Source organism: Lithobates pipiens, unplaced genomic scaffold, assembly GCF_037356315.1.
Source record: "Lithobates pipiens isolate NorthernLeopardFrog02 unplaced genomic scaffold, aLitPip1_a1.2 Scaffold_25, whole genome shotgun sequence".
Classification (NCBI taxonomy): Eukaryota; Metazoa; Chordata; class Amphibia; order Anura; family Ranidae; genus Lithobates; species Lithobates pipiens.
The window spans coordinates 2,607,696-2,634,343 of record NW_027507787.1 but is presented as its reverse complement, the minus strand read 5'-3'; the positions used below and the strand labels follow the sequence as shown (position 1 = coordinate 2,634,343).

The 26,648-nt window shown below is 40.4% G+C and overlaps 1 protein-coding gene across 1 annotated transcript in view; it reads right to left on the bottom strand.

The window, feature by feature from the left end:
• Positions 1-1,692: 1,692 nt before the first annotated feature.
• RET (ret proto-oncogene) overlaps positions 1,693-26,648 on the bottom strand; it is a 158,914-nt gene continuing 133,958 nt past the window's right edge. The window contains exons 15-20 of the mRNA XM_077453957.1: positions 22,547-22,669; positions 21,375-21,445; positions 19,452-19,589; positions 19,132-19,231; positions 14,427-14,574; positions 1,693-7,120 (exon numbers count right to left, since the gene is read on the bottom strand). Coding sequence (XP_077310083.1) covers positions 6,963-7,120; positions 14,427-14,574; positions 19,132-19,231; positions 19,452-19,589; positions 21,375-21,445; positions 22,547-22,669 — 738 coding nt within the window. The 3' untranslated portion in view covers positions 1,693-6,962. The remainder of the gene's footprint in view (positions 7,121-14,426; positions 14,575-19,131; positions 19,232-19,451; positions 19,590-21,374; positions 21,446-22,546; positions 22,670-26,648) is intronic.

Genomic DNA, 26,648 nt, shown 5'->3' with positions numbered 1-26,648 from the left:
CGGCGGAGACAATGTCTCCGACAGCAGCCATTTTAAAGAAGACCAGAAGCTGGTCTATAGAGATGCTGCGGCGCCGCAGTTCAAACTCTTTCCACGTGGCAATGACGGTCACTGCGTCTGGAGGATGTCGGGGGCAAGTTAGAGTGAGTCTGGAGATGTCGGGGGCCAGTCAGAGTAAGTCTGGAGATGTCGGGGGCCAGTCAGAGTGAGTCTGGAGATGTCGGGGGCCAGTCAGAGTGAGTCTGGAGGATGTCGGGGGCCAGTCAGAGTGAGTCTGGAGATGTCGGGGGCCAGTCAGAGTGAGTCTGGAGATGTCGGGGGCCAGTCAGAGTGAGTCTGGAGGATGTCGGGGGCCAGTCAGAGTGAGTCTGGAGGATGTCGGGGACCAGTCAGAGTCTGGAGGATGTCGGGGACCAGTCAGAGTCTGGAGGATGTCGGGGACCAGTCAGAGTCTGGAGGATGTCGGGGACCAGTCAGAGTCTGGAGGATGTCGGGGACCAGTCAGAGTCTGGAGGATCTGTACGGGCCAGTCAGAGTCTGGAGGATCTGTCGGGGGCCAGTCAGAGTCTGGAGGATCTGTCGGGGGCCAGTCAGAGTCTGGAGGATCTGTCGGGGCCAGTCTGGATGTCGGGTGCCAGTCAGAGTCTGGATGTCGGGGGGCTAGTCTGGATGTCGGGGGGCTAGTCTGGATGTCAGGGGGGTCAGTCTGGATGTCAGGGGGGTCAGTCTGGATGTCAGGGGGGCCAGTCTGGATGTCAAGGGGGCACCAGATGTTAGGAGGACTGATGAGTACACCAGATGTAAGGAGGGGCTCCGCTGATGGAGACACAGATGTGAGGAAGGCTGCTCTGATGGGGCACCTGATGTAAGGAGGGACTCTGCTGGGGGCACCTGATGGCATCTGGTGGCAGGCAACGTGGCTAGTGACACGCTCATGGCTACCACTGATTCTGCATTATGGTGAGTTGAATGATTTCATTTTATATTACAATGTAATAATAGAAATAATGTACTTCAATCATCCTGACACCATAACAATCATGGCGCCAGGGTGATTGAAGCGCTAACACCAGGTATTTGGAGTATCTTTATCTGCTGATTGTCAAACTCTGGAATACACATATTGCTATTGTGGTGTAGGATCAGGGGCTGCTGTCCATCCATCCCTCCGTCCCCCCCTTTCCCTCTCCATCCCCCCCTTCCCTCTCCATCCACCCCCTTCCCTCTCCATCCCGCATTCATCTCAGACTCTAACCACACCCCTTCGAGCCTCGCCCATGTAAGCCCCGCCCGCGATTTTACGTAAACCACGCCTGTATTTTGACGCGTGCGCAACATTTTTCACCTATTCCTGTGCCACGCCTATATCTGCATGCCCCACCCCCTAATTATAATACAACTCCGCCTACTGCAAAAAAAGTGTCCCGAATTTTTTTTTTACAATGTTGGCAACTATGACGCAGGAATAAAAAACCCAACAAAAAGCCCATCCTTTTAGCGCTCTCTGCAAAATTAACAACGTTCTGATAAACTCATGGAGATTTAACATTTAAGTATTCCTTAATATTTTTCAGATCTTGTTTATATAATCTTTTTGGAGAAATATGCTTCTTGATCCTTTAAACATTTAGAGACCCAGGTAATGTACTGCACATTATTTACAAAAAAAGAGAAAAAACACACACTACAATATATGACATAAATTGTCAGTTTATTTGGTGGTAAAATGGACAACTCTGTTGCATGATGTTGTATGATGCTGCCCTCTAAGGCAGGAAAGCAATCTGCTGCTAAACATTGCTGTGCTTGTATTGTAAAGCAGAATCTCTAAAGTACCACAAATATATCTTTTCATTAGGAAAAATACACTTTATACTTGCCCCGTTGTGTGTGTGTGTGTGTGTGTGTGTGTGTGTTTGTGTGTGTATTTGTACATATGTTCAAGTGCAGTAAAGCTACAGGGCCCTTACACAAAATCTGAGTGATCTGACTCCTCTTCTCTAACACTTCACAGGGGTCCTTTCATTGATAAGGGATAGCTAGAAGGGCAGGATAATCTATAAAATAGAAGGTCCTTTCCATTTAAAGCCTCCCACCACCCCCAAAATAAAATCCCCTGCAAAAAAAAAAAAAGTCTCAGACCCGGTTTACCAAAAACCTGGGTGGTGATGGGCATACTACCATGCCTCAACACTGCCTCCTGGTATAGCTGAAGGCTAAATCCCTAAATAATGTACTCCAGCTAAATATCAGGGGAAAGTTCTAGCGAGTGCCCAGCTATCCCAGGAGGTAGCAGTGAGGCTTTTTTCTCTTTTAAAAATAAACTTTTTTTTTTTTTAAATCACTTTTGCAAGCAATTTTACTTTAGGGTGTTGGAGGCTTTCAATAGTGTGGACCTTCTGCTGGTACTTATCTCTGCAGGCAGCAGTGCAGTGAGAAAATACAGAGCTCCTCAATATCTGAGCAGTCTAATGCCGCGTACACACGACCAGACTTTTCGAGGGACTAGGTCCGACGGTCTTTCCGACGGACTTTCGGTGGAGTTCTGACGGACTTTCCGAATGAACGGACTTGGCCACACACAATCTCACCAAAGTCCAAAGGATTCGAACATGATGACGTATGACCAAACTAGAATAAGGAAGTTCATAGCCAGTAGCCAATAGCTGCCCTAGCGTCGGTTTTTGTCCGTCGGACTAGCATACACACGAACGGATTTCTCGGTCCGGCGAAGTTCCTGTGGGAAAATTTAAAACATGTTCTATTTCTAAAGTCCGCCGGATTTTTGGCAAGCAAAGGTCCGATGGAGCCCACACATGATCTAATTGTCCGACGGACTCGTTCCATCGGACCTTTGCTGTCAAAAAGTCCGGTCGTGTATACACGCCATTATAGAGCTGAAAAGAGCTCAGAGAGAAAGGCAGAGAGCAGGGCGGTATCTCAAGAAAAGTCTTTCTCAATCTTATTTTTTAATATAGAGGAACCCTGGCAATAAGTTTCAGGTCTCAGGGAACCCCTGGCAATAAATATTAATAAATTCTATATCTACAGCTCACATGACATTAGCAGGGTGGTCAGTGAGAAAAATGTTTCTTACATTGGTGGTCAGTGGGAAGGATACTCCTTAAGCCTCAAGAGAATATTGGACAAATGAACTTTTTTTTGCATGCTAGTCTCATATCGAAAAATGAGGAGGTTACTCAACTTACAAAAATTCTTGTACAACAGAATACAATGATGTAAAAATACTACAATCTGGTATCGTACAAGAACATTTTTTATGTTTGTCCCTTTCGGATAATTTCAGATGAACTGTCATGATCGGCTCTTGAAAGCTGTGTACTAATGATCAGATTATCATACAATTTCTTCAAAAAATTTATTTTTCATACAATTTTCTGATCGTGTGTACTAGGCTTAACATTGGTGGTCAGTGGGTGGAATTCCAGACAGCTAAAAATATCATTGTTATCAGTGAGGACTTATCTAAGTGTCAGAAATTACTGATTGCTCAACTTCTAGCAACCTTTGGAACCCTGGTTGAGAAAGGCTGCTCTAAAGGAAAGCTTTACCGACAAAGCTTAGTTGGCTCTGTTGCCTCTTTACATACACATCTCTACAGGCAAAGGACAAACGAAAAGTTACAGAGCACATATGAGATATCTGAACCCCAAAAAACTCTAAAACGTCTTTTGCCCTGTACACACCGTCGGACTTTCCGACGGAAAATGTGCGATCGGATTGTGTTGTCAGAAAATCAGATTGTGTGTGGGCTCCATCGGACTTTTTCCGTCGGAATTTCGGACACACAAAGTTTGAGAGCTGGATCTAAAATTTTCCGACAACAAAATCCGATCGTTTAAATTACAATCGTGTGTAGACAATTCCGACAGAAAACGTGCCATGCATGCTCAGAATAAATATCAAGACAAAAGCTATTGGCTACTGGCCCGTTTATAGTCCCGTCGTACGTGTTCTATGTCACAGTGTTCAGAACGATCTGATTTTCCGACAACTTTGTGTGACTGTGTGTATGCGAGTCAAGTTTGGGCCAAAATCCGTTGGAAAAAATCAGACGGATTTTGGCACCGGAAAGTCCGACCGTCTGTACAGGACATTAGAGGTTTTTTTTTTTATATAATGCAGACCTGCATGGATATAGAGGCATACAGGAGAATGGTAGCTCTAGTGGAAGGCTCTACCAGCATTTGTGTGATCCTACATGTTCCTTCTTGGATTGGTTTGCTTTGTAGGGTAGTTGGTTTTACTGGTTCTTTGCCCCTTACATGGCCATGTCTATTGCCAGAGGTCCAGTGAGAGGCTACAGAGTCATCTTACAATATCTGAGCAACCTGACCCATTTACTCTGACACCCCCCAAAGCTTTTTTTAAAGAATGGGTGCTTGATCTTTTTCAGACTCAGGCTTTCAGATCCACCATAGTTACGTGTACATTTCATTACAATACGAAACAAATGATAATATCATATTTTTGGCATTTGTCTATGTAAGGCCGCGTACACACGGGCGGACTGTCTGTCCAACTTAGTCCGCTGAAACACATTTCAGCGGACAGTCCGCTCGTGTGTGGGCTTCAGCGGACTTTTTCAGCGGACTGTCTGGCGGACTAAGTCTTTCGGAATTTCCGTAATATTGTCCGTCCAACTTTGGTTTCAGCGGACAGTCCGCTCATGAGTAGGCAAGTTGGACGGACTAAGTATGGCGCATGCTCAGAAAGGATTTACACGGCCGAAGGTTGCATTGCAGTGTATTGGACGTCGTATTTCTAGTCCCGTCGTACGTGCTGTACACGTCATCGCGCAAGCTTTCAACGGACTGTCTGTTCATCGTGTGTGGTCAAGTCCGTTCATTCAAAAGTAGGACGGACTGTCTGTCGGATTGTCTGACCGACTTAGTTGGCCAGACAGTCCGCCCGTGTGTACGCGGCTTAAGAGGTGTCAGCAATAAAAAAAAATGCTTCTATGATTCTGTAGAGAATTTGGCATAACCCCACGGCTAGGGGAAGTACCAGTCACTATGGAGGCATCTGACCTCCTGGGTCTCCAGCCAGCTACACTCTCAGCTACACCCTACACCAGTTCTTGTCTGTAGAATTTGGGGCAGGTATACAAGGCATTTTTTTATTTAAGAAATAAAAACTGCAGCAGGGTGGATGTTTGCTCCTACAAAGAGTGCTTCCTCTTCACTTCAGACAGCTTCATCTAGTGTGGATGGCAGCAGCAGTCAAATGAAGTTCAGTTATGAACAATCGCATACTTACAAACTGGGATACATTTGCAAGAATCATAAAAAACAGACCAAAAACGACAATAAAATTAAATTCAGTGAACAAAAATAAATAGAGCGATTAAAAAAAAAATGTATAAAGCACAACATAATAGCTTTCTTTGGTACAGTTATCTATTGGACATTATAATTTATTGACATTGTAGTACAGCTCTTCGATGGCATGACTGATGGCAGAACGAGGAAATGGGAACAGTTTTTACAATGTGCAGCACTGTGGATCACAATTCAATGAAACAGTCTAATGACAATGAGGAGCTAAACATACCTGAACCTATTTTAAAGGCCCCTCACATATAAGAAGAAAAACTAGTTCTACTATAGGCTCAGGTTTGGCAGAACATGTTAAACATCAGCAAATGTAATCAAGCATTGACGAGTTAATATATATAAAATAACGATCGCTATGGACTTCATAAGGCATCTTTCAACAGGCCATCTTGACAGACAGTCAATCCTCATACATTTCATGTAACAAACTGAAATAATATCCAAAATATACACTTTCTGTACTTAAAAAAATACATATAAAAGGAATACAAAACTGGAAAATGAAATATTTGAGAAAAAACAGGTATTTGGCTTTTCCTTATAAATTAAGTGTATTTTTTTTATTTTTGTATTGTTTTTGCTTTGACATCTCTCCAGAAGACCCCTTCTTACTCAGAAACAAACTTGTTGCTCCGTGGCCAGCAACCATCTGCTCAGCAGTGCCCCTACTGGCTAATGTGAGTTTGTACATGTGTCTGTGCTATATGTGCTTTATTGTAATCAAGGTATGCTGCAGAGACTGGGAAAAGCCAGAGATACGGAATCTCGAGAATGAGAATGAATAAAACACAATCATATATACAGATTCTGCGTCATTCTATGCTTTCCCTGTGATCTTCAAAGGGATCACATTTTGTCATCATGATCTGTTATTATATTTCTAATAAAGTATATATAAATTAAAACTCGCTTTCTCATGTATACTTTCTTCAGGGAAATGCTAAAAGTTTCCATATTTATGACTGAAAGTAAATCAAATTAGTGTTTGTGTAATTGTGTCTAAACATAATTTTCTATCTTCATTTACAACATATGCGGCATGTATATACATATACACATCTCTTTTAATTTTCTCTATATGCAACCAGTAAACAAGGGTTGGGTTATAACCCCAATGAAAATAAAACATACATCTAAAAAAATACATGTTTAAGTTGAAGAGCAATATGGTCAAAGAAAAACGTAAAAGGAGAGTTTGTTATCATAGCAACACATATATGAGTTTACTGTAGATAAGACGATTTGTGCAATAGCATATACAAAAGGTTCTACTGAGTGTGTCTTTCTGGTTTGATATGTCTTGGGGGGGGGGGGGATCAAAAAACACACAGCCCCACGTCTGCTACTGCGAGGGAGAACAGCATACTACATATTCATTAAGCAACTTGTGCAATCCTCTCCAGCAGCCTTAGAGGTAGGTCAAGCCAAAAGAACATGGTGCAACTGACACACAAAAGCAACGTTGGTCTGACCAAATTTTGCATCTGCACAAAGAACCAGGCGACGGACTTTCCATTTATTCCTTGCGTGTTGCATTTCTTTTGAAACATATTTGGTGTCCCGCTAAATAATATTTGTTACCTTCTAGGGGAAATATATTGATATTTAGCTATCAAACTTGTCCATAAATTTTGCCGTTGAGGGTGGAATCATCCAATTAGAATAAACACAGTCATTGGCATATCTTGAAAAAACAGACTTATTGGCATCGAATCTCGGGATTGGAACGGGGCTCTCTTCAGGCCAGTTCGGATAAGACATGCCTAAAAATGAAAAGACATCATTTGTTCTGCACTGAAGAATCCCCAAAAAATTAGATAGTAAAAGCTTCACGTGCAGACAGTAAGGCCCTTGGCAAAACTCCCTTTGTTAAGAAAAAGACAGACAAAGCCATTGCTGTTGCTAAAGAAACATACAGATGAATATATAGGACACTATATTAGGCAGGGTGCTCTGTTAATTAATTTTTTTCTATTTATTCACATAAAGTTATGGTAGGGTATAGGAGGATGTTTGCAATCAATACGTCCAGATCTGACATTCAGTGTGGACTTTCTTTGGAAAGAATGACATTTTGTGTTCAAATTGGTGGCCAAAATAACACTTCAGTGGCCTTTAATTGTTTTGTGGTTGATCTGTTGTTGGCCCTTGTAGCATTGTACACACATTATTGCTCTATTCACATAAATTGTAAAGAGACAGCATAATGTCCTAAGTACTACAGATATGTATTACCTAAAAAAGGGAGAAAGCTGGCAAATTAATCTTCCAAAAGTAGTAGTATTTATCATTGTAGGGGGGGTACATAAAAGACAAGGACTGTTTAATCTGTACACCACCTGCAATAATAATTAATACTACTTTTGGAAGATCGAATTGCCGGCTTTCTCCCTTTTCTATGTTGTTTTCCAGTGTAAGGAAAACACAAGCCAGTGCACCGACTGTTTGCGCCTTCAGGGAATTACATTGGGTGTTGTTTCCTTCTTCACATACTTATTTTTTTTAATTGTTATTTTTTTATGGTTGAACTAGATAGGCTTGTGTCTTTTTTCAACCTAACTATATATATATATATATATATATATATATATATATATATATGTGTATGTATTATTGCCATCCATTCATTTATTTGCTATCAACGTTTTAAGAACATGCAGCAAGGTGTACATATCTTTAAGCTGCTAGGCCTACTCTGTCTCGGATGTTTTCACTGATTTTGTACCCCCATGACTCATGCACCTAGAAACAAAGGTTGCTTGCAGCTCAACTGCACTTTCAACTTAAATCAGCAAAATATATTTAATGGTGCATTAAAACAAAAAATGTTCAAAGTCTTCTTCAGAAAGAAGCCACGCTGCAGAGGAACATGGTCCTGGGTAATACACTGGAGAGTGGGACCCTTTCTTCTATTGTGATAGCAGTGGTCTTTCTGCAGAGGTCCAACACGACTCCTGCAGAATCAGAACTGTAGCTCTGCATTCAGCGATGCTTATGCTGCCTCCTGATTGGTGAGCTCTAGCCCTGACTCAGAAGAGGTATGTTGGATCTTTGGAGCGTTACCACTTCTTTTTTTAAGGAAAGAAAAAGCAAGATTTCACCCCTTTTGCTTTGACACAGCTTAAATGTATTAAGCTGATTTAAACTGAAAATTCAGTTGCGCTTTAATATATTTTTCCATGTATTTAAAATAAACCTGTCAGAATGATAAGGGAGCTGCCGCTGCCAACTAGTTGACAGTTGTAGTGTTTACCAGGCTTTAGAAGAAAGTCATAAACAGAGGACCTGATCCTAACTAATCACATTTGGCAAATTACCAAATGTAAGATGAGCTGTCTGTGCACATAAGGGTTAATTTATTAGGAATTCACATAGCCATTCACCCAGTGAAAGTGCCTGATCATTCTTTCTGTGAGAATGGGGCAAATAAAATGTAAATGGGCTATATCCTGTGCTGTTGGAATGAAAATAATTGATTTAAAATGAAAAGTACTGCATTCGGCCACTAGACTGGGCTATGTACTTTAGAAAATGCTACTTAGCTACATCTGTGCCCTATTCACACAGAATGAATGTATATGCACTTTAACTGGGCCAATGGCTATGCAAATTCTATATAAATCAACCCCTAAACATCTGGATTCTATAAGCCAGTAGAACTAAGGACACAGGTAGTTGCTGTTTCCACTGTACTGTGCTGTTTTCACTGTACAGTATTTAGCATTCCTTGACTACAATTAGTGTTGCATTGATACCGCTATCAGTGCCGATACTAAGCATTTGCATGAGTACAAGTACTTGTGCAAATGGCCCAATTCAAAAACTGATACCTTCAGACTCAGTTCACATATGCGCAGTTCAGTTTCAAATCCCGGTCCGGTGCGATTTCGAGAAATGGTTCTGGTGCGATGCCAATGCCAATTTAGCGCATGTAGCATATGAAATCACACCTGAACCATGCTAAATCACACAGGACTCTTTTTCAAATCACTCTGTGGTCTGCACATGTGTACAGGCTGTAAAAACAAACTGAAACCTACATGAAAACTGATGTGAAACTGATGTCTCTGCAAGTGAAATCTGTGTGGTTTTCTCATCAGTTTTCATGCATGTGTGGTGTGAACAAGCCCTAAAAAAACCTGTCACATGACCCTAAAAATAGGTATCAGTAATTGGTATCAGCGAGCACGTGAGAAAAAGTATCGGTACTCCTACTCAGTCTTAGAAAACTTGTATCCGTAACTACATTATCCATTCCTTGCCAACCAGATAATTGTTTATACCTGTAAGCCCTTGTACACACGGTCGGACATTCAGCCGGAAAATGTCCGATCGGACCGCGTTGTCGGTTAATCCGACCATGTGTGGGCTCCATAGGACTTTTTCTGTCGGAATGTCCGACCAACAAATTTTGAGAGCTGGATATAAAATTTTCCGACCAATTGGATTTTGTCCGATCGTTTGTAGAGAATTCTGATCGGACAAAGTGCCACACATCCGATAACTTTGTCCGACCGTCTGTATGTCACACCAGCTTCGGACAAAATCTGTCGGAAAAAATCAGACAGATTTTGTGGTCGGAATGTCCGACCGTGTGTACAAGGGCTTATAGTTCTCAGTCTACCATCCACTTTGCATTACAAGTGCAAACTACAAGTGCAAAGTGCATTTAAAATTACACTGAAAGTGCATTGGAAGTCCAGTCGCTGTAAATCTCAGGGGGGCATGCAAGGAAACTAAAAAAACAGCATTTTAGCTTGCACACGATTGGATAATAAAATCAGCAGAGCTTCCCCTCATTTCAGATCTTCCCCTCAGATTTACAGTGACTGCACTTCCAAGTGCACTTTCAGTGCATTTTCAAGTACACTTTGTACTTGTAGTTTGCGCTTGTAGTGCAAAGTGGATTTGCTTTTCGTAAATAACCCCCATTATATAGGCACTATATTATTTGGCTTCTAAACGGAAGAATCTAGAATTTCAAAACTGGATAAAAGAAAATGAGAACAAATGTGAAACCGTTGCCAATAAAAGCCAACCTGGTATCATTTGTCATATTATAAAAAAAAAAAAACTAAGTTAAGATGCTGAATGTCTGCTGTGCAGTGGGCAACAATTTGTTCTTCTTTTCTTTTCATCACTTTTTTGAAACAACTTAATTTTCTAGCTAAAACATCTTTACCATTTATTTCTTTTTTGATAACAGTGTTTCCTATCTCTGTCCCCCTGGAAACACTAACTGTTTTATTTTATAGACTATCAGGGCATAACAGGGCTGTTTTGTGATTTTGAGACCAGATCAGGAAAAATGCACCGCTTGCTGTTCTTGAGGACAAATTTGGGAACATTGTGCTTAATTTGCCAGTAATTCTACAAGGGTTGTACTGAAAGTAATGCAAAAGCGGACATAACCTTTGTATTAACTTACATAGGTTTTTCAAATTTCACATGTTGGTATAGTAACTCATCCTCTACAGTAACGTCTTCTTTATCATTGCAGTTAAATAATGGATTGCAAGCAGAAGTAGCATGCTGACATTAAGTTCTTGACAAAGGTGGGGTGCAGGCTGTCCAACATCCACAGAAGGCTACAGAATGTTTACTGAGATGACACTATTGACAAGAGCAATGCCTTGTCATTGGTGGCATTTGTCAATGGTGTCATAGTCTTCTGTGGATATCAAATAGCCTGCACCCTCCCTTCATCAAGAATTCATTGATGGCACGTTGCTTCTGCTTGGAATTCATTATTTACCTGCAATGAAGAAGAGTTAGTAGAGATGGAAAGCTACTCTACCAACAATACAAAATTTGAACGTCCTATGGAAGTTAATAAAAAAGTTATGTTCACTTTTGGATTACTTTCGGTACAGCCTTTGTAAATATTTCTTAACATGGATAAAAATGTCCTAATATCTTCGGCAGGATTCATAGAACTCCTGGTGTTGATTCAATGGCAACATCAATGGCTAAGGTCTGTGTAATCAAGAAGTGGCTGTGAATTGGGAAACATGCTAATAGGAAGTCCACCGCATAAATATCTATTGAGATTAAGTCATGTCATTAATGGTTCCAATGCACTCTGTGAGTTCCTGGACATCGTATTAATAATTTGCTTGCATGCATTGGTTACTTCAAGCCCCTTAATTTGTAGACATTTGAAACATAGAATAATGGAAAATCCCAAGTCTGATTCTTTGATTGTAAAAAATTAGAAATTGAGAGACAAAAATAAGGAGTTTTGGCAAGAACTATGCTTACTGTCTCAGGTCAACAACACAACAAGACATTTATACCAGAGACATCGCAAGACAACATGAAAGAAAAGGTTTGTTACAAAGCATAAGGTAAATAACAATTGTCGTTTGCGGTTTTCAGACTATAACTGCTCTGTTTAAGTTAAATATCTCCTGCTAACTCTTCGCTGGTCTTGCATATTAAAATTTCATTAGACTAACATAGTTCTACTTAGTGATATATCATGTAAGGCAAAGCACCATTTGCTGGGTTACAAGTGGAATGAGCCTACAATCTGAAATCATATGTTCCAGTTGATCACTAGAGATAACAAATTATCATGTCAAACCTTCACATCCCGCAAAAGTCAAAATCCAAAAATGTTGCTCCCAGCCTAGCAGCTACACTGACATAGCAATTTTTCCATGTGCACTGTAGGGCAGGTTTGGTCATTTTAGATTGCTAATAAAATGCTCACAATGTTTGTTTCAGTAGGCCATACTATTCTAGATGTCTATCCCGAAACTACACAGATCTGAGATATCTTATAAATAAATAAAAATAAGTTAATCATGTAAACCTGGGAATGTATACATTTAGGCAGACAAAGGTAAATGGGATAAATAATATAATTTATGCTGACGTTGCATTGATTTATGTTTTTACATTTAATATAGGGAAGGTTATTTAAAAAATGACAGTAGTTCTTCAGCACTGCCTTCTATTAAATCTATTAAAGTCACAGATGATAACAGTTTTAGCCCTTGTGCACACGGTCGAAGATTCCGACAACCAAATCCGTCGGAGTAATTCCAAAGGATTAATTCCGGAAGTGGTCGGGAAGTGATGTTGCATACACATGGTCGGACTAAATCGTCGGAAAATCCGATTGTACATAACGTGATGACGTTATTTCGTTACAACGGGACTATGTTCAGGCTAGTAGCCAATACCTTTGGTCTAGGAATTTGATCTGAGCATGCGTGGCACTTTGTCCGTTGGAGTAGGCTACACATAATCGGAGTATGTCCGATAGGAGCATTTTGTCAGAAAATTTTACCGGCAAGTTGGAAAACTTGGTCCGTCGGATATTCCGACGGAAACAGTCCGATGCAGACCACACACAGGCGGAACATCCAACAAAACGGTCCAATAGGACACATTCCGTCGGAATCTCCGACCGTGTGTACAAGGGCTAAGAAGGTAGTAACTAACTACTAATATAGCAAAAAGTATATACAAAGCTATATAATCATTAGGCAAAGGTATGTGGACTAGAAAATAATGTTGTTTGAGGCTGGGTTCACACTCATGTGAATTGGAATGCAGATTTCCCTGTATCCAATTCTCATGACAGTAGAGTGTGACCGGCTCTCTATGGAGCCGGTTCACACACCTCCGGGGGCAGCCACGGAGCACACAGCAGAAGGGCCTTGTGCGTTTTTGGCTCCATTTCAGGTTCGAATTCAGGCAACAATTCTGACCTAATTAGGACCTGAAACGGTGAACGAGGAAACACCGGACCCCTGCTGTGCCCCATGCTGCACATAGTGTGAACCCAGGCTTAAGGTGGGCTTCACATTAAGGGTAAAAAAAAATCCAGTTTAATGATGAAAGTCTAGGAGAGTCCCTCATACACAGATATTGAATCTGCAGCTTGTAACAGGGCATGCAGATTGTCAGATATGGAGTGCATCTTTATAGGGCTGTTTTTTTTAGGGAGGAGGGCTTATGACAAAGGCACATGGATATCTGGTGTTACATCTAAAGAAGATCAGAGAACTGCTGCCATATAAATCACCTTGTTTTTTATAATTTCCCTTACTGCTTAAAGACTAATGGTAGTTTTTCAATAAATCAGCTAAAAGGGGAATATTCAGCCCAGTGGGCTAGAGAAAGGACTGCAGTGGTCTTCCTGCTGCAGTCCAACATGCCCCTTGCTTAATTTAAAATAGAATGGGGGTGGGGGGTGAGAATGCTGCAGAGAGACTGCTACCTCCCCAAAAAAGGAGTGGTCCTCTCTGCAGCCTAACGCTTGGGGAAAGCACTTTGGATTTGCTGTGGGGATCGATTAGCTACATAACAAAAGGTAGGAACATTTTATAAAATCTTTTCGCTGCTCACTAAAATTTTTTTTGCTCATTTATTTAAAGACTACAATTGGCCTTTAATACCCGGAGACAAATAAGTAAGCTTACTGTAATTTTTACTAAATGTCACTGAATATCACTGCTAACAGAGGATCATATACGTGTAAATAACATGGCCACTTACATTTTATCTAGATATATAGGTTCCACCCAATATACTAGTACACCCCTACCAACTACTAGCTATATGCTTGATCTAAACTGCTTGATGCTATTAAGTAATGAACGCATTAAAGGAAAAAACTACTACAACGTAACATTTACTAAAATGGCCCATGAACTTTTCAGATATTCTGTCCAGGATAGTTTTCCACAAACAAAAAATATGGACATATATTGTGAATTAAGTGCTGCTGGTTCATGCCACAGAATGTAAGATATAAATAGAGCTTCAGGATGTTTTATGTAAGTGTTCTCCTTGGCTATGCTGTTCAGATGTATTTGTGATTCAGAAATGTGTATTTTGTTTGCTTCTTCGGAAGAGTGCTGCGAATATTTCTGCAACATTCATTATTTAAATATGCAAAAGAATAAAAAAATAAATCTTTAAAGTAAAATTAAAGAGCTTTTCAAGCAGAGTTTGATTGGTTTCATTCAGACAAAAGCCCCTGGGGTTTGGGAAGCAGATTGTTAGACGATCAACAGCGTAACTAGAATCTAGTAAACGCATGGGAAATTCTACCATAGAGTTTGTTTTCAATCCAGGTTGAAGGAAGAGTTCGAGGGAGTGGGGCATTATTACAGTCCACCAGAGGCGTCTCTTCTTCAGAAAGGCCGTCATCGTACAACATGGAGTCTGCAGGTGTGGATGCAGCAAGGTCCAGGTAATCCTGATTATAATACAGAAATCACAATTTCACAAAAGTTAAAATGTGAAAAGCTATGGCAGGAAAGCAGTGGCAGTTTACATTTAAAACATTTAAAATGTAATTTTAGGCAGATATTAAAAATACACACAATTCTATCCAATTATCCCATCATTAAAATGCAGTAAAGCCAGCTATTCTTGGGGGAGTTAGATAGAGTAGGCAGATAGAGTAGAGTTAAATCCCTATCAACTCATCTTTTGCTGCCTAAGTTCTGCCAAACATTTACCTTTATTTCCTCTCCAGAGATGCACCAAGAAATGAGAGGAAATTCTTCCAAAGTGAAAGAAGTCCCAACCTTTGATAGTTATAAATACAAGAGTTAAAATGTGAGGATTTTCTTCTTCTGGTGACCACTTTAAAATCTTGAATTTCTCATAATTTCTTGCCTCGGTGACAATAATACAATGGTCGCCAGGGCAGATAAAGGGTAATTCTCCCTAGTGGAGGTACAAACAGCTAGAAAATCCTACAATAGGATCTAAGGCCGGCCATACAAGGTGCAAAGTTGCAGGAAAGAAATTCGCATGATTCCCCTATCAACACAGACAGTGCTGACAGGGGAATCCCTCCTGCCAAGCTATTGTCTGCTCCCAGCGGGGAGGCAGGGGCGGGCGGGTAAGCTGCCTACGCTGGGACAAGACAGTGATTAGCGCTAGCAGCCGCTAGCGATAATCGTAAGAGAATACAGCAGGCTGGTTGTACCCAAACTTATCTATCGATCAACTTGGTACATTCAGCCTGCCCATTAATGGTTCGAAAAGGCAGGAACCAGCTGAGATTTGAACCATGTATGACCAGCCCAATCCTCACCACGCAAAGGCAAAGACACTGTCAGAAGGTTAACTAATTAGAAGGGAGGAGCAACATTGCAATTATTAATAAAGGCACAGAAGTGGTCGACTTTTAAAATATCTGAATTCCCATTCCACAGGATAGAGCATTGTACAGTTCACATATTTGCATTTCAACTCTGTATTTAACTATTTGCTTGGATGTCCACTTATAAAATAGGGTAAACATGCGATTACCTCTTCACATTTGCAAAATATATGTATTGGAAAGTATCATGTGATGGAAATCTTCCCTTTTCTAAAAAAATAGTTACAAAGTAAACCTATCAGTATCATAATAGCACTCCAGAATGTTCCTACTGGCCCATGGCTACCATATATGATGGGCATTATTTCTGGCCAATATGAATGTGAAGTACCTGAGGTGCTAGAATAGGAGCTACTATATTTTTAGGAAATATGAATTGGGCATATTTCATATGAGTTTTATGCAGTCTTCTATTTAGCCAGCAGATAGCATGTTTAGACCTCTTTTCACATTTTTCTCTGTCTCTTTTGCTCCTTTGTTGTAAAAAAAGCCAATTTTTAGACTCTGAACTGAAATATATACACAAAAAAGTGAAAGACTAATTGCAGACGGCTTTGTCCAAGGTTCAGTTAACCATGTGCCTACTGGGCACTTATACCCCCTTCCTGCCCAGGCCAATCTTCAGCTTTCAGCACTGTTGCACTTTCAATGACAATTGCAACACTGTACCCAAACAACATTTTTATAATTTTTCTCACACAATGCTCATGCTGTCAGCATGAGGAAGGAGGTTCCGATAACCGACTTCTGTTTAACTTCATGATCAGCTGTGACTGAACACAGCTGATCACGTGGTAAAGAGCCGCCAATTGGCTCTTTACCTCAATCTATGATCAGCAGTGTCCTCGTATGGTAGCGTGCCATTACTAGCAGGCCATGCTGTAGCCATTATTCGGCTATAGCGTGTTCGGCAAGTGGTAAAACAAACCATCTGATGTGCTGTCTCTCTAGATAACCCATAGTGCTCTGGGAATCATTTGTTGTATATAAAATGTTCATTTGTAAGAAGAAAATGTTAATATATATATATATATATATAGCAAATAAAATGAATAAAACATCAATTTAAAATTTAAAACTTAAAACTTAATTTATGACTTAAAAATAACAGCTATTATGGTTCTCTTTAAAGGTATAAGTGCTAGTTCACACCAGACGCAATTCCGTTCAGTTCCGTGTGCTTTTTTTCTGCGCTAAAAATGCATGTACAGTGTTTTAAATGTATTCTAATGCCTCTAGTTCACACCATGCAGTCAGTTTCTGGTCAGTTTCCGGTGCAGAAACTGACCGCAACCTGACTACATGGTGTGAACTAGAGCCATTGGAATACATGGAAAACCCTCTGCATGCATTTTGTGCAGAAAAAAAAAGCACACGAAACTGAATGGAACTGCGCCTGGTGTGAACTGGCCCTTAAAGTTTTAAAATGTATGTGAATGATTATCTTAAAGTAAATGATTTTTTCAGTTTTTGTGTCAAGGCTGGGCTCAGCCCTTCCTTCTCAAAGCTGGCTACTCAGCTGTCTGATAATTGCCAGCTCCTATCTCTCCACCGTGACTCACCTGTTGATGATAGTCTGCTCGTCAGTCCTGCCTACTTAAGCCATCCAGTCCAGATGATCTCTGCTTTCGCCTTGGTCACATCTCTAGAGATGCTCTCTTGTGTTCCTGTTAAAGACTTGCTTGGCTGACATTCCTTCTGTCTCCAGATCCTGCTTGCTATTCTACTACGCTCATCTCTGGTTCCCTGACATTTTGGCTTGTCTGACTATCCGTTCCGGTTCCTGAACTCTGTTTTGACTACATTGACTCTGCTTACCTTTTTATTATTATTATTATTATTATTATTATTATTATTAATAATAATAAACAAGTGTGATTTAACTGTACTTCTGTTTCAGTCTGATTCATGGTTTCTGACAGTTTGTTATTTACAGCCTGTAATTTCTGTTTGGTAGGGATGCACAGTGAATTTACTCTTCTCTTTCTTTCTCTCTCTCCGAGTGCAAGTCTATCAAGACGGCCATACATAGATCAAAATTTGACCGGTCAGCGGGGAAGTCTCCCTACTTTCAGAATACATAGCTCAGTGGGAGAGATTCCCCCATCCACATCAAATGTGTGGATGGGAAAATTTAGTCATTTTCTTTCGTTCAACCTGCTGGCTGAACAAAATAAAAAATGACTCAGGAATGGCAAGCCTCAGTCTGCTCACATTGACTGGAAGCAATACTACCCTTCAATAGCACCCATTTTATCTGCCAGTTGTTAAGTAAAGCTGCCAAAGGTTATTTAAAGCGGGTAAATGTAATTGCACTACCATAAAGACAAACTCTTAGCCCTTGTACACACGGTCGGACATTCTGACAACCAAATCCGTTGGATTTTGTCCGACGGATTTTGTCCGAAACTGTTGCATACACACGATCGGACAAAGTTGTCGGAAAATCCGATTGTACATAACGTGATGACGTTATTTCGTTACGACGGGACTACGTTCAGGCTAGTAGCCAATAGATTTGGTCTAGGAATTAGATCTGAGCATGCGTGGCACTTTGTCCGTCGGAGTAGGCTACACATGATCGGACTATGTCCGATCGGAGCAGTTTGTCGGAAAATATTTCCAGCAAGTTGGAAAATTTGGTCCGACGGATATTCCGATGGAAACAGTCCAATGCATACCACACACAGTCGGATTATCCGACAAAACGGTCCAATAGGACACATTCTGTCGGATTCTCCGACCGTGTGTACAAGGGCTTAAGCTGACTATACATGGGTAGAAGATCGAACAAAATAGCTTGAGGAAAGAAGGTTCTACGAACGTTTGTTTTTCTAATCACTAGTGGATTAAATTGATGTTCGTTTTCGGCCACTGTGGCAAGAAAATTCTTGAGAACAAGAAAAGGATTGAATTTTATTCTTGAATATACACATTTCTAACAGTGCAAGTGATTTTCAATCTGTAAAGTCTATTCATTCCAAAATCAATTGTTAAACGACAAACAAGAATTTACATTCGTAATGCTATCCATCTATGGCCAGCTTTACTTTTGTGTGAATGGAAAGGGGTAAGGGCAGATAGATGGTGCATACAGATACTCATTGTCACAATGTGAAAACGGAGGAACACTGTGATCAAAGTAGGTTTTCATAAAAATAAAAAATCATGAAGCTTCACTTCAATTATCCAGTCATGACAAAAGCTTCCGCACATAATTGGGTAATCAAATGAATTTGCTTTTCACATATTTGGATAAATTAAGTGAAGATTCGCACAATTTTATCAGTGAAATTTTCATCTTCTATAAACCAGGCTCACTGTTTCAAAGCTTCCACTGCCCCCCGGTGAGTCCTTTCAGCAGAAATCATGGATCGGATAGTACAGTCTGTTTCATGCAAATGACTGGATATTAGTGCTGTACTTAAATTTATTTCTATTTGCTTATAGAATTTTTTCTTGAAACATTACTTGTAACAATTAGTAAATACTTTATAAGCTGAAAATGTCTTAAATGCATTGTAAAATACATTGTTTCAGTGGACACAACCGACAGGGAACCCATATTAGGATAAGGTATGGGTTCCATTTATGTAACAGTTGTGCCTTTAATAGAAGCTGCCTTTTCATCTGGCTTACCCGACTTTTCACCATCATCTTTTCCAACTCTTTACTGATTTCTCCAAATGTTGACCTTTTGTCTGGCTCTTGTTTCCAGCATTTTAGCATAAGATTGTACCTGAAGGCCAAGAACGCATATTTCAGTTTTTTTCAGTATAAAAATAATCGAATAGCTGTCATAATGCAAGCTAGTAGAAAATATCTGCAAGTAGTGCTGAAAAACACAATCTGAGACTTATTTTATTCACTCCACTTATTATAAATGGATTTATTCAAGTTAGCTTGCTGGTTCAAAAGGTACTTTCATCTATTACCCAGATAAAGAACGATAAACTTACATTTCATCACTGCAGTTCTCAGGCTTTTCCATCCTGTAACCGGTTTTTAGAAGGTTGAAAAGCCTCTCTGGAGCAATGCCAGGGTATGGATTTCCACCAAGTGTAACAATCTCCCATAGTAGAACACCAAAAGACCACCTATTTAAAAGACAGAATGTGAAGACATAAGATGTGTGCCTAACAAAACGTTTTACAGTAGTCTTTTAAAAGACTTGGCCATTTTAGACTGTTTCCAGTGTCCATTTATCTTTATATAGAAAACGCTTGATTTAAAACTAAAAGATTTTTTGTGATATTTTTGCATAGCTACTTTGATCCAGCTTGGAATACCTGGCCGATCCCTGTGGTAGCTGGTAATCACTGTGGTAGGCTGCCCTGCTGCCTAGGGAACACAGGGGGGCATTCACTCAGCACAGGTGTCATTAAGAAACCACTTTGCATTTTCTCAATTAAATGCAAATCTTTCTCTCATTGGAATAGGCAGAGAGGCACGGTGGTGATGTCATACCCCCCCCCCTCCCCCCATCCAATCAGAGAATGCATTGCATTCAATGAGAAAGTGCAAACTGTTTTCTTAATGGTGCCCATGCGGAACTTGGCACTGTATCTGGAGATCAACAGCGATCACTTTAGGAGTTATGCCTATTATAGTGATTTCCAGCTTCCACTGAGATCGGCCAGGTATGGAACATGCATACAGTATACGTACATTAGATCAAGTGTGTAAAAATATCAGAACCTAAATGTCAGTTTTAAAGTAACCCTAAGGCAAGTAAAGTACCCTATTTCTCACGTCCACAGCTCAACCTGCAAGAACTACCTCAATTACACTCACATGGAAGTTGCTCTTGGTTCATTCTATCTCTGGTTCTGGGACTGCTGGTTAGAAGTGTGGAATCTGGTTGCAGGACATAATACCATTTGGCTATTAAGTCGGATTTAGTCAATCAGTATTACTGTCAGTAAAAAGACACTGAATTTAATTCTGGTGCTAAAGCGGGAGGGAGCCCAGATCACCTGTTAGGTAAATGTAAAAAGGCTGATTCTTGCAGAGTTGGTTAAAGAGGCGGTGGAGTGAGAAACAGGCTTGGGGCTTAGTTGATTTTAGATCTACTTTAAAATCTATGCATGGCAAAACACTGATAATGCAAATATTAATCTCAAAATAAAGACCACAGTGGTCTACTACAGCAGCAACCACAATCTTTGGGGAATATTTTTAAAAGGTTCGAATCCCAGAACCATTCTACAGTACGCGTACGTAACTGAATAATCTGCTGCAATTTATTTTACTCGCTAATGGTATATCACTAATGGTCTGTAGACTACTGACAATCACATTCACATATATGGCCAAAAGTATGTGGCCACCCCTTCAGTTTTGGCATTTCAGGTAGAGGGTTCTAATGCAACAGCATACAAAGACATTTTAGGCAACTTTGTGGAAACAGTTTGGAGAAGGCCTTTTTTTCTGTTCTAGCATTACTGTGCTCCTGTGAGCTAAGTCAGCTCCATAAAGACATGGTTTGGTGTTGAGGAACTCAAGTGGCCTGCACAGAACCCTAACCCCGACCCTATTGAACATCTTTGGAAACAATAGGCATGTGGATTCTGAACCAAGTCTTCTCATCCAATCTTAGCACTTGATTTCACAAATGCTTTTTTTTTGCTGAATTGGCACAAATTCTTACAGAAACACTCCAAGAGCTTGTGGAAAGTCTTCTAAGAAAAGTGCATGCTGCTATTGTCACAAAAGAGGGGCTATCTCAATATTAATGCCCAATGGATTTAGAATGGAATGTCCAATATGTTCCAACAGAAGTGATAGTCAAATAACCAAAAACCATAGCCATAGAGTGTATATTATTAGCTTATTTCATGTAAATGTGTCATTTGATGAGCAAGCTGAAAAAGGGGGCTTACACGTCACTCTGTGTGGTATAAATGTGATCAAACAAGGACTCTATCGCCATCCACTTCACTGGTATTCTTCCCTAAAATCAAAGCATAAGAAAAAGATATGGCATCTGACTTAGAAAAGCTTATATAAAACACTTTTAATAAATAAATATAGAGAACTGATTTAATTTAAGAGGTTTCTGTTGAATAAATTTATTAGGTCAAAGCCTACCCCCCCCCCCCAATAAAAAAAAAAGAGCATCCAGCACTTTTGTGTTCTGTTTCCTGCTATACCAATAATCTGAAAAAGACAGCACAATATCTTTTTGTGAGTCTGCCATCCTCAGACAAACAGCCTCTGCTTTTAAACATATATGTTTTAGCAATTAAAGAGGAACTGCAGTCTGTTCACATAATTTGTAATAAAAACATCTTTGACATTCTGAAGCTTCCCTCCAACGACTTTGCATATTATTTTATATATACTGTAATTCTGTAATTGCCAAGTATGCTGCAGAAATCTCCCTCCACTGAGTCTGGCAATCATATTAACTGTGGGCAGCTGAAGCTGCTGCCTGTTCACTTTCTGGATTTACACAGACACACACCTCCAGCTCTGCAGCTCTCATTGGCCTTCTTATGACTCATCCTCCCTCCCTTCCTGCTAAACTTTCATGAGAGAGAGAGAGAGCTGTGCATGATGTCATAACCCTAGGCTTTTTACCAGACAAGAAACAGTGGGCTGCATACGGTATTCACTGGCAAAAAAAAAAAAGGTTTACTATCCAAAGTTAAAACAAGGGCAGAGGATTTAATAGATGGAAAAATGACTGTTCCACTTTAAATGGAAAATCCTCATAAATATAAAAATCTCTGGATGGTTAATGTGTTCAGGTGATGTGTACTATTCCAACCATAGAGGCCAAGATTATTTAACTGCTTGAGGATTTGTAGACGTAAGACTTACATCCTAAAAAGTTTTAGGACATATCTCTTATGTCCAGCATCTCTCCCCTGTTTCATCTTCCCCCACTACAATAAATTACTGAACACTCACTGCAATCATGATCATAAGACATGTCAAGTCAATATGCATTACTCTAGTTAGATTATGTTCTGCCACTTGTTCTTTTGTGTTTTCTATTGAAGTTCTTGTTGTGCAAGAAACAGGGCTTCCAAATTTTAGCTGTGTTTACCTTGCTTCTTTTTACATATGAGTCCTCCTCATATACATCTCTAGAAAGACCAAAATCTGATATTTTCATTTTGCGACCTTCAGCCACCAGTACATTTCTGGCTGCCAGATCTCGATGAACAACCTGTAAAGAGACAATAAAGCATGGTCAGATCATAAAAATATATGTACCGGTAATGCTAAAAGCAGGCAGGCATGTTATTCAGTTAGCTGCAGTGTATTTTATATATATATATATATATATATATATATATATATATATATGATAGCGTCTAGGAATATTTTCAGTTGAGGGCACTGCCACCACTGCCTAATGGTCAATTTCTCTGCCTCTGTTTAACAGGTGCATGTAGTTACAAATTTTTATCTAATATTTCAAGGCAGGGCCTGTTCCTGCGCTGAAAAAAAGTATCTGTGAAGCTTTACAGTGTTGTACCACCACTACCACCACCTAAGGCCAAATTTTTATGCCTTTGTTTAACAGCGACGCGTAATTACAATTTTTGATGGCAGGGCCTGTTCCTGTGCTCAACAAAAGTATCTGTGAGGCTTTACAGTGTTGTGCCGCCACCACCACCTAAGGCCCAATTTTTATGCCCCTGTTTAACAGGGGAGCGTAGTTACAATTTTTCATCTAATATTTCACAGCAGGGCCTGTTTCTGCACTCAACAAAAGTATCTGTGAGGCTTTACAGTGTTGTGGTACCACCAACACCTAAGGCCCAATTTTCAGCAGGCCATATAGTATACACAGGCGGTCCCCTATTTTCAAACATCTACCTTACAAACGACTCCTACTTACAAACAGAGGGAGACAACAGGAAGTGAGAGGAAATATACCCATAGAAAGGGAAATTCTCTCCTGTAAGAGTTAATATGGGAAAAAGGTGTCCCTAATGATGATTTATCAACAATCATTGTTTCCCTAATGAGTAAAATTTTATATATATATATACAGAGAGAGAAACTGACGCTTTAAGGCTTTTTTTCAGTCTAAGATGACCTTCACCCCAGATAAGAAGAAACAGTTTATTCCCTCTTTGCTCTGAGAAATGGACAGTTTTCTATCAATCTAGCTGGTCTGAACCAGTACCAAGATGGAGCCCATGTTTTATTTTGCTTTCTATCAGTCACATGATGTAGCCACCCATTTAACTGTTCCCTTGCTACTAAGAAGATATAAATGCTGATTGGACTAAAACTATACGATCACACCTATAGCACGCCTAGTGCTTATACATATTCATAAAGTATATATATTGTAAACTTGATGTTTTTAAGTCAGAGAAACGTCCTGCTTCGTTCTGCCTGGTAGAGATGGAAGTCGGTCTGTGTTGTGTCTCTCCTTATTGCAGTGTTTGTATACAAGAAAGCACCTTATCTTATCTCAAGATCTGGACTCACTATCTCATCATCTGTCTTGTTTTGGGACCCCTAAATCGGATTTAACACTAATAACCCAAAATTTTCTAAATCCAATTGTCATTGGGACAGAAAGTGAGGTGAAATCTTTTGAACAGGGGCACAGGCAACAAAACAAATGTAACAGGGGTGATGATAACCCTTCCTTATGTTATCCAAAAAGCTTAAAAATAGATTTTTTGGCTGGAGCTACACTTACAAAATGTATCTGTTCCAAATTACAAACAGATTCAACTTAAAGAGGAGGGCCGTTTAAAAAAAAAAAAAAAAAAAAAAATCAACAGCTGCAAACACTGCAGCTGCTGACTTAATAAACACACTTACCTGTCCAGGGCGCCCGCGATGTCGGCCGCCCGAGGCCGACCCGTCCCTCGGCTCTTGGGTCCCGGCGCCGCCATTCCCTCTAAGGGAAACAGGCAGTGGAGCCTTATGGCTTCACTGCCCGTTTCCTACTGCGCATGCGCGAGTCCCGCAGCACTTTCTGAATGGGACGCGCTGTGTTCTGGAACACACAGTTCCCAGAACACAGCGCGACCCATTACCCAGAAGACGCCGCGACGAGGAGAGAAGACAGAAGATCTCCGCGGAGGAGGAAGAAGAAGATTAGGATTATGTGCCTAGCAACAGGCATTTCTGGTAAGTAAAAAAAAAAAAAATTTTTTAATTTTTTTTTTTTTAGATTTTTTTTAGATTTTTAATATTTTTTTGTTTTCAGGGTGGCCCTCCACTTTAAGAACAAACCTACAGTCCTTATCTTGTTTGTAACCCAGGGACTGCCTGTATACTGCTGCTGTTCAGAGTATATAAGGCCTGGGGGCACCATGCCCTTTTTTTTGGGTGTGGGGTTCCCCTTAATATCCATACCAGACCCCAAGGGCCTGGTAATGGGCTAGGGAAGGCAACATTACATTACAGCTGCAAGCAGTTTTAAATTACTTTTGTTCCTTTAAAAATGTAATTTTGTACAGGGACTGTTCTAAACACAGGAAAAGCGCCACTTTACAGGCATACTATAGGAACCCCCCCCGGGCTCAATATTTAAATATTCACTATTATTGTATCACTTTAGTATTTAGTATTATTTAAATCACTGCTCCCGAAAAAATAGCAATTTTTAAAACTTTTTTTTGCATTGATCCATGTCCCCTGGGACAGGGCCTGGGTCCCCAAACACTTTTTATGACAATAACTTGCATATTAGCCTTTAAAATTAGCACTTTTGATTTTTCAGGTTCGAGTCCCATAGACTTTAACGGTGTTCGCGTGTTCACACAAATTTCTTGCCTGTTCGCATGTTCTGTCGCGAACCGAACCAGGGAGCTATAGCTGCAGTCGTTTTAATGTCACCGTAAAATGATGCGATACTCCCCCGTAATCTAAGATTTTGCAGGAGGCTTTAGCTCTTGAAAACAGCAATGTGCACTCACAGGACAAGTTACTTTATTGTGAGTTGAGTTACTAAAAGTATAAAAGTATAGGCTGTTCACTAAGCATGCAAATTTAGCATTTGGTGAATTAAAGAGGAACTGCAGTCTGCTTACATAATTTGTAATAAAAACATCTTTTGCCAATCTGAAGCTTCTCTCCAACCACTTTGCATATTATTCTATATATATATACTGTGATTCTGTGCAAATATGCTGCAGAAATCTCCCTCCACTGAGTCTGGCTGCAGCCACTTTAACTGTGGGCAGCTGAAGCTGCTGCCTGTTCACTTCCTGGATTTACACAGACACACAGAGGCACACCTCCAGCTCTGCAGCTCTCATTGGCCCTCTTATGACTCATGCCGCCTCCCTTCTGGCAAACTCTCACAAGAGTGAGAGAGAGAGCTGTGCATGATGTCATAAGCCTAGGCTTTTTACCAGACAAGAAACAGGAAGTGGGCTGTATAAGTAAGGCCTCATGCACACGAGACGCAGTTAAACGCGCGTTCAGATGCAGTTGGACAGTTTTTTCAACTGCACCTGAACTCATTCAATGTTATCCTATGTGTCCATGCACACAGTCTCGTTTTTTTCTGTTTATATGCAGTTGCGTTTAATCTCGTTTTTCCAGAAGCAAAAAAATGCATTCAGAAACAAAAATTTCTGCGTTTCAGACGCAAAACGCGGCTAAACGCGGCTAAACGCGGCACCCGCGTTTAGCCGCGTTTGCGTTTATATGCGTTTTTAAAGGTGACCTTTTTTTTTACATAAAAAATCTCAAAAATGATTGCAAATGATGAAAAACCATTAGAAAAATATTTTAAACAATTGCAATTGCAAGTGGACAATCCACAACTTGTGGCAAGTGACGTGGCAAGTGGACAATCCACAACTTGTGGCAAGTGACATGGCAGGTGGCAAGTGATGTGGCAAGTGGACAATCCACAACTTGTGGCAAGTGACGTGGCAGGTGAAGTGGCAAGTGACGTGGAAAGTGGACAATCCACAACTTGTGGCAGGTGACGTGGCAAGTGACCTGGCAGGTGACACGGCAAGTGACTTGGCAGGTGACGTGGCAAGTGGAAAATCAACAACTTGTGGCAGGTGACTGGCATGTGACGTGGCAAGTGGACAATCCATAACTTGTGTACGGTGACGTGGCAAGTGACGTGGCAAGTGGACAATCCACTTGTGGCAGGGGACGTGGCAAGTGACGTGGCAAGTGGACAATCCACTTGTGGCAGGTGATGTGGC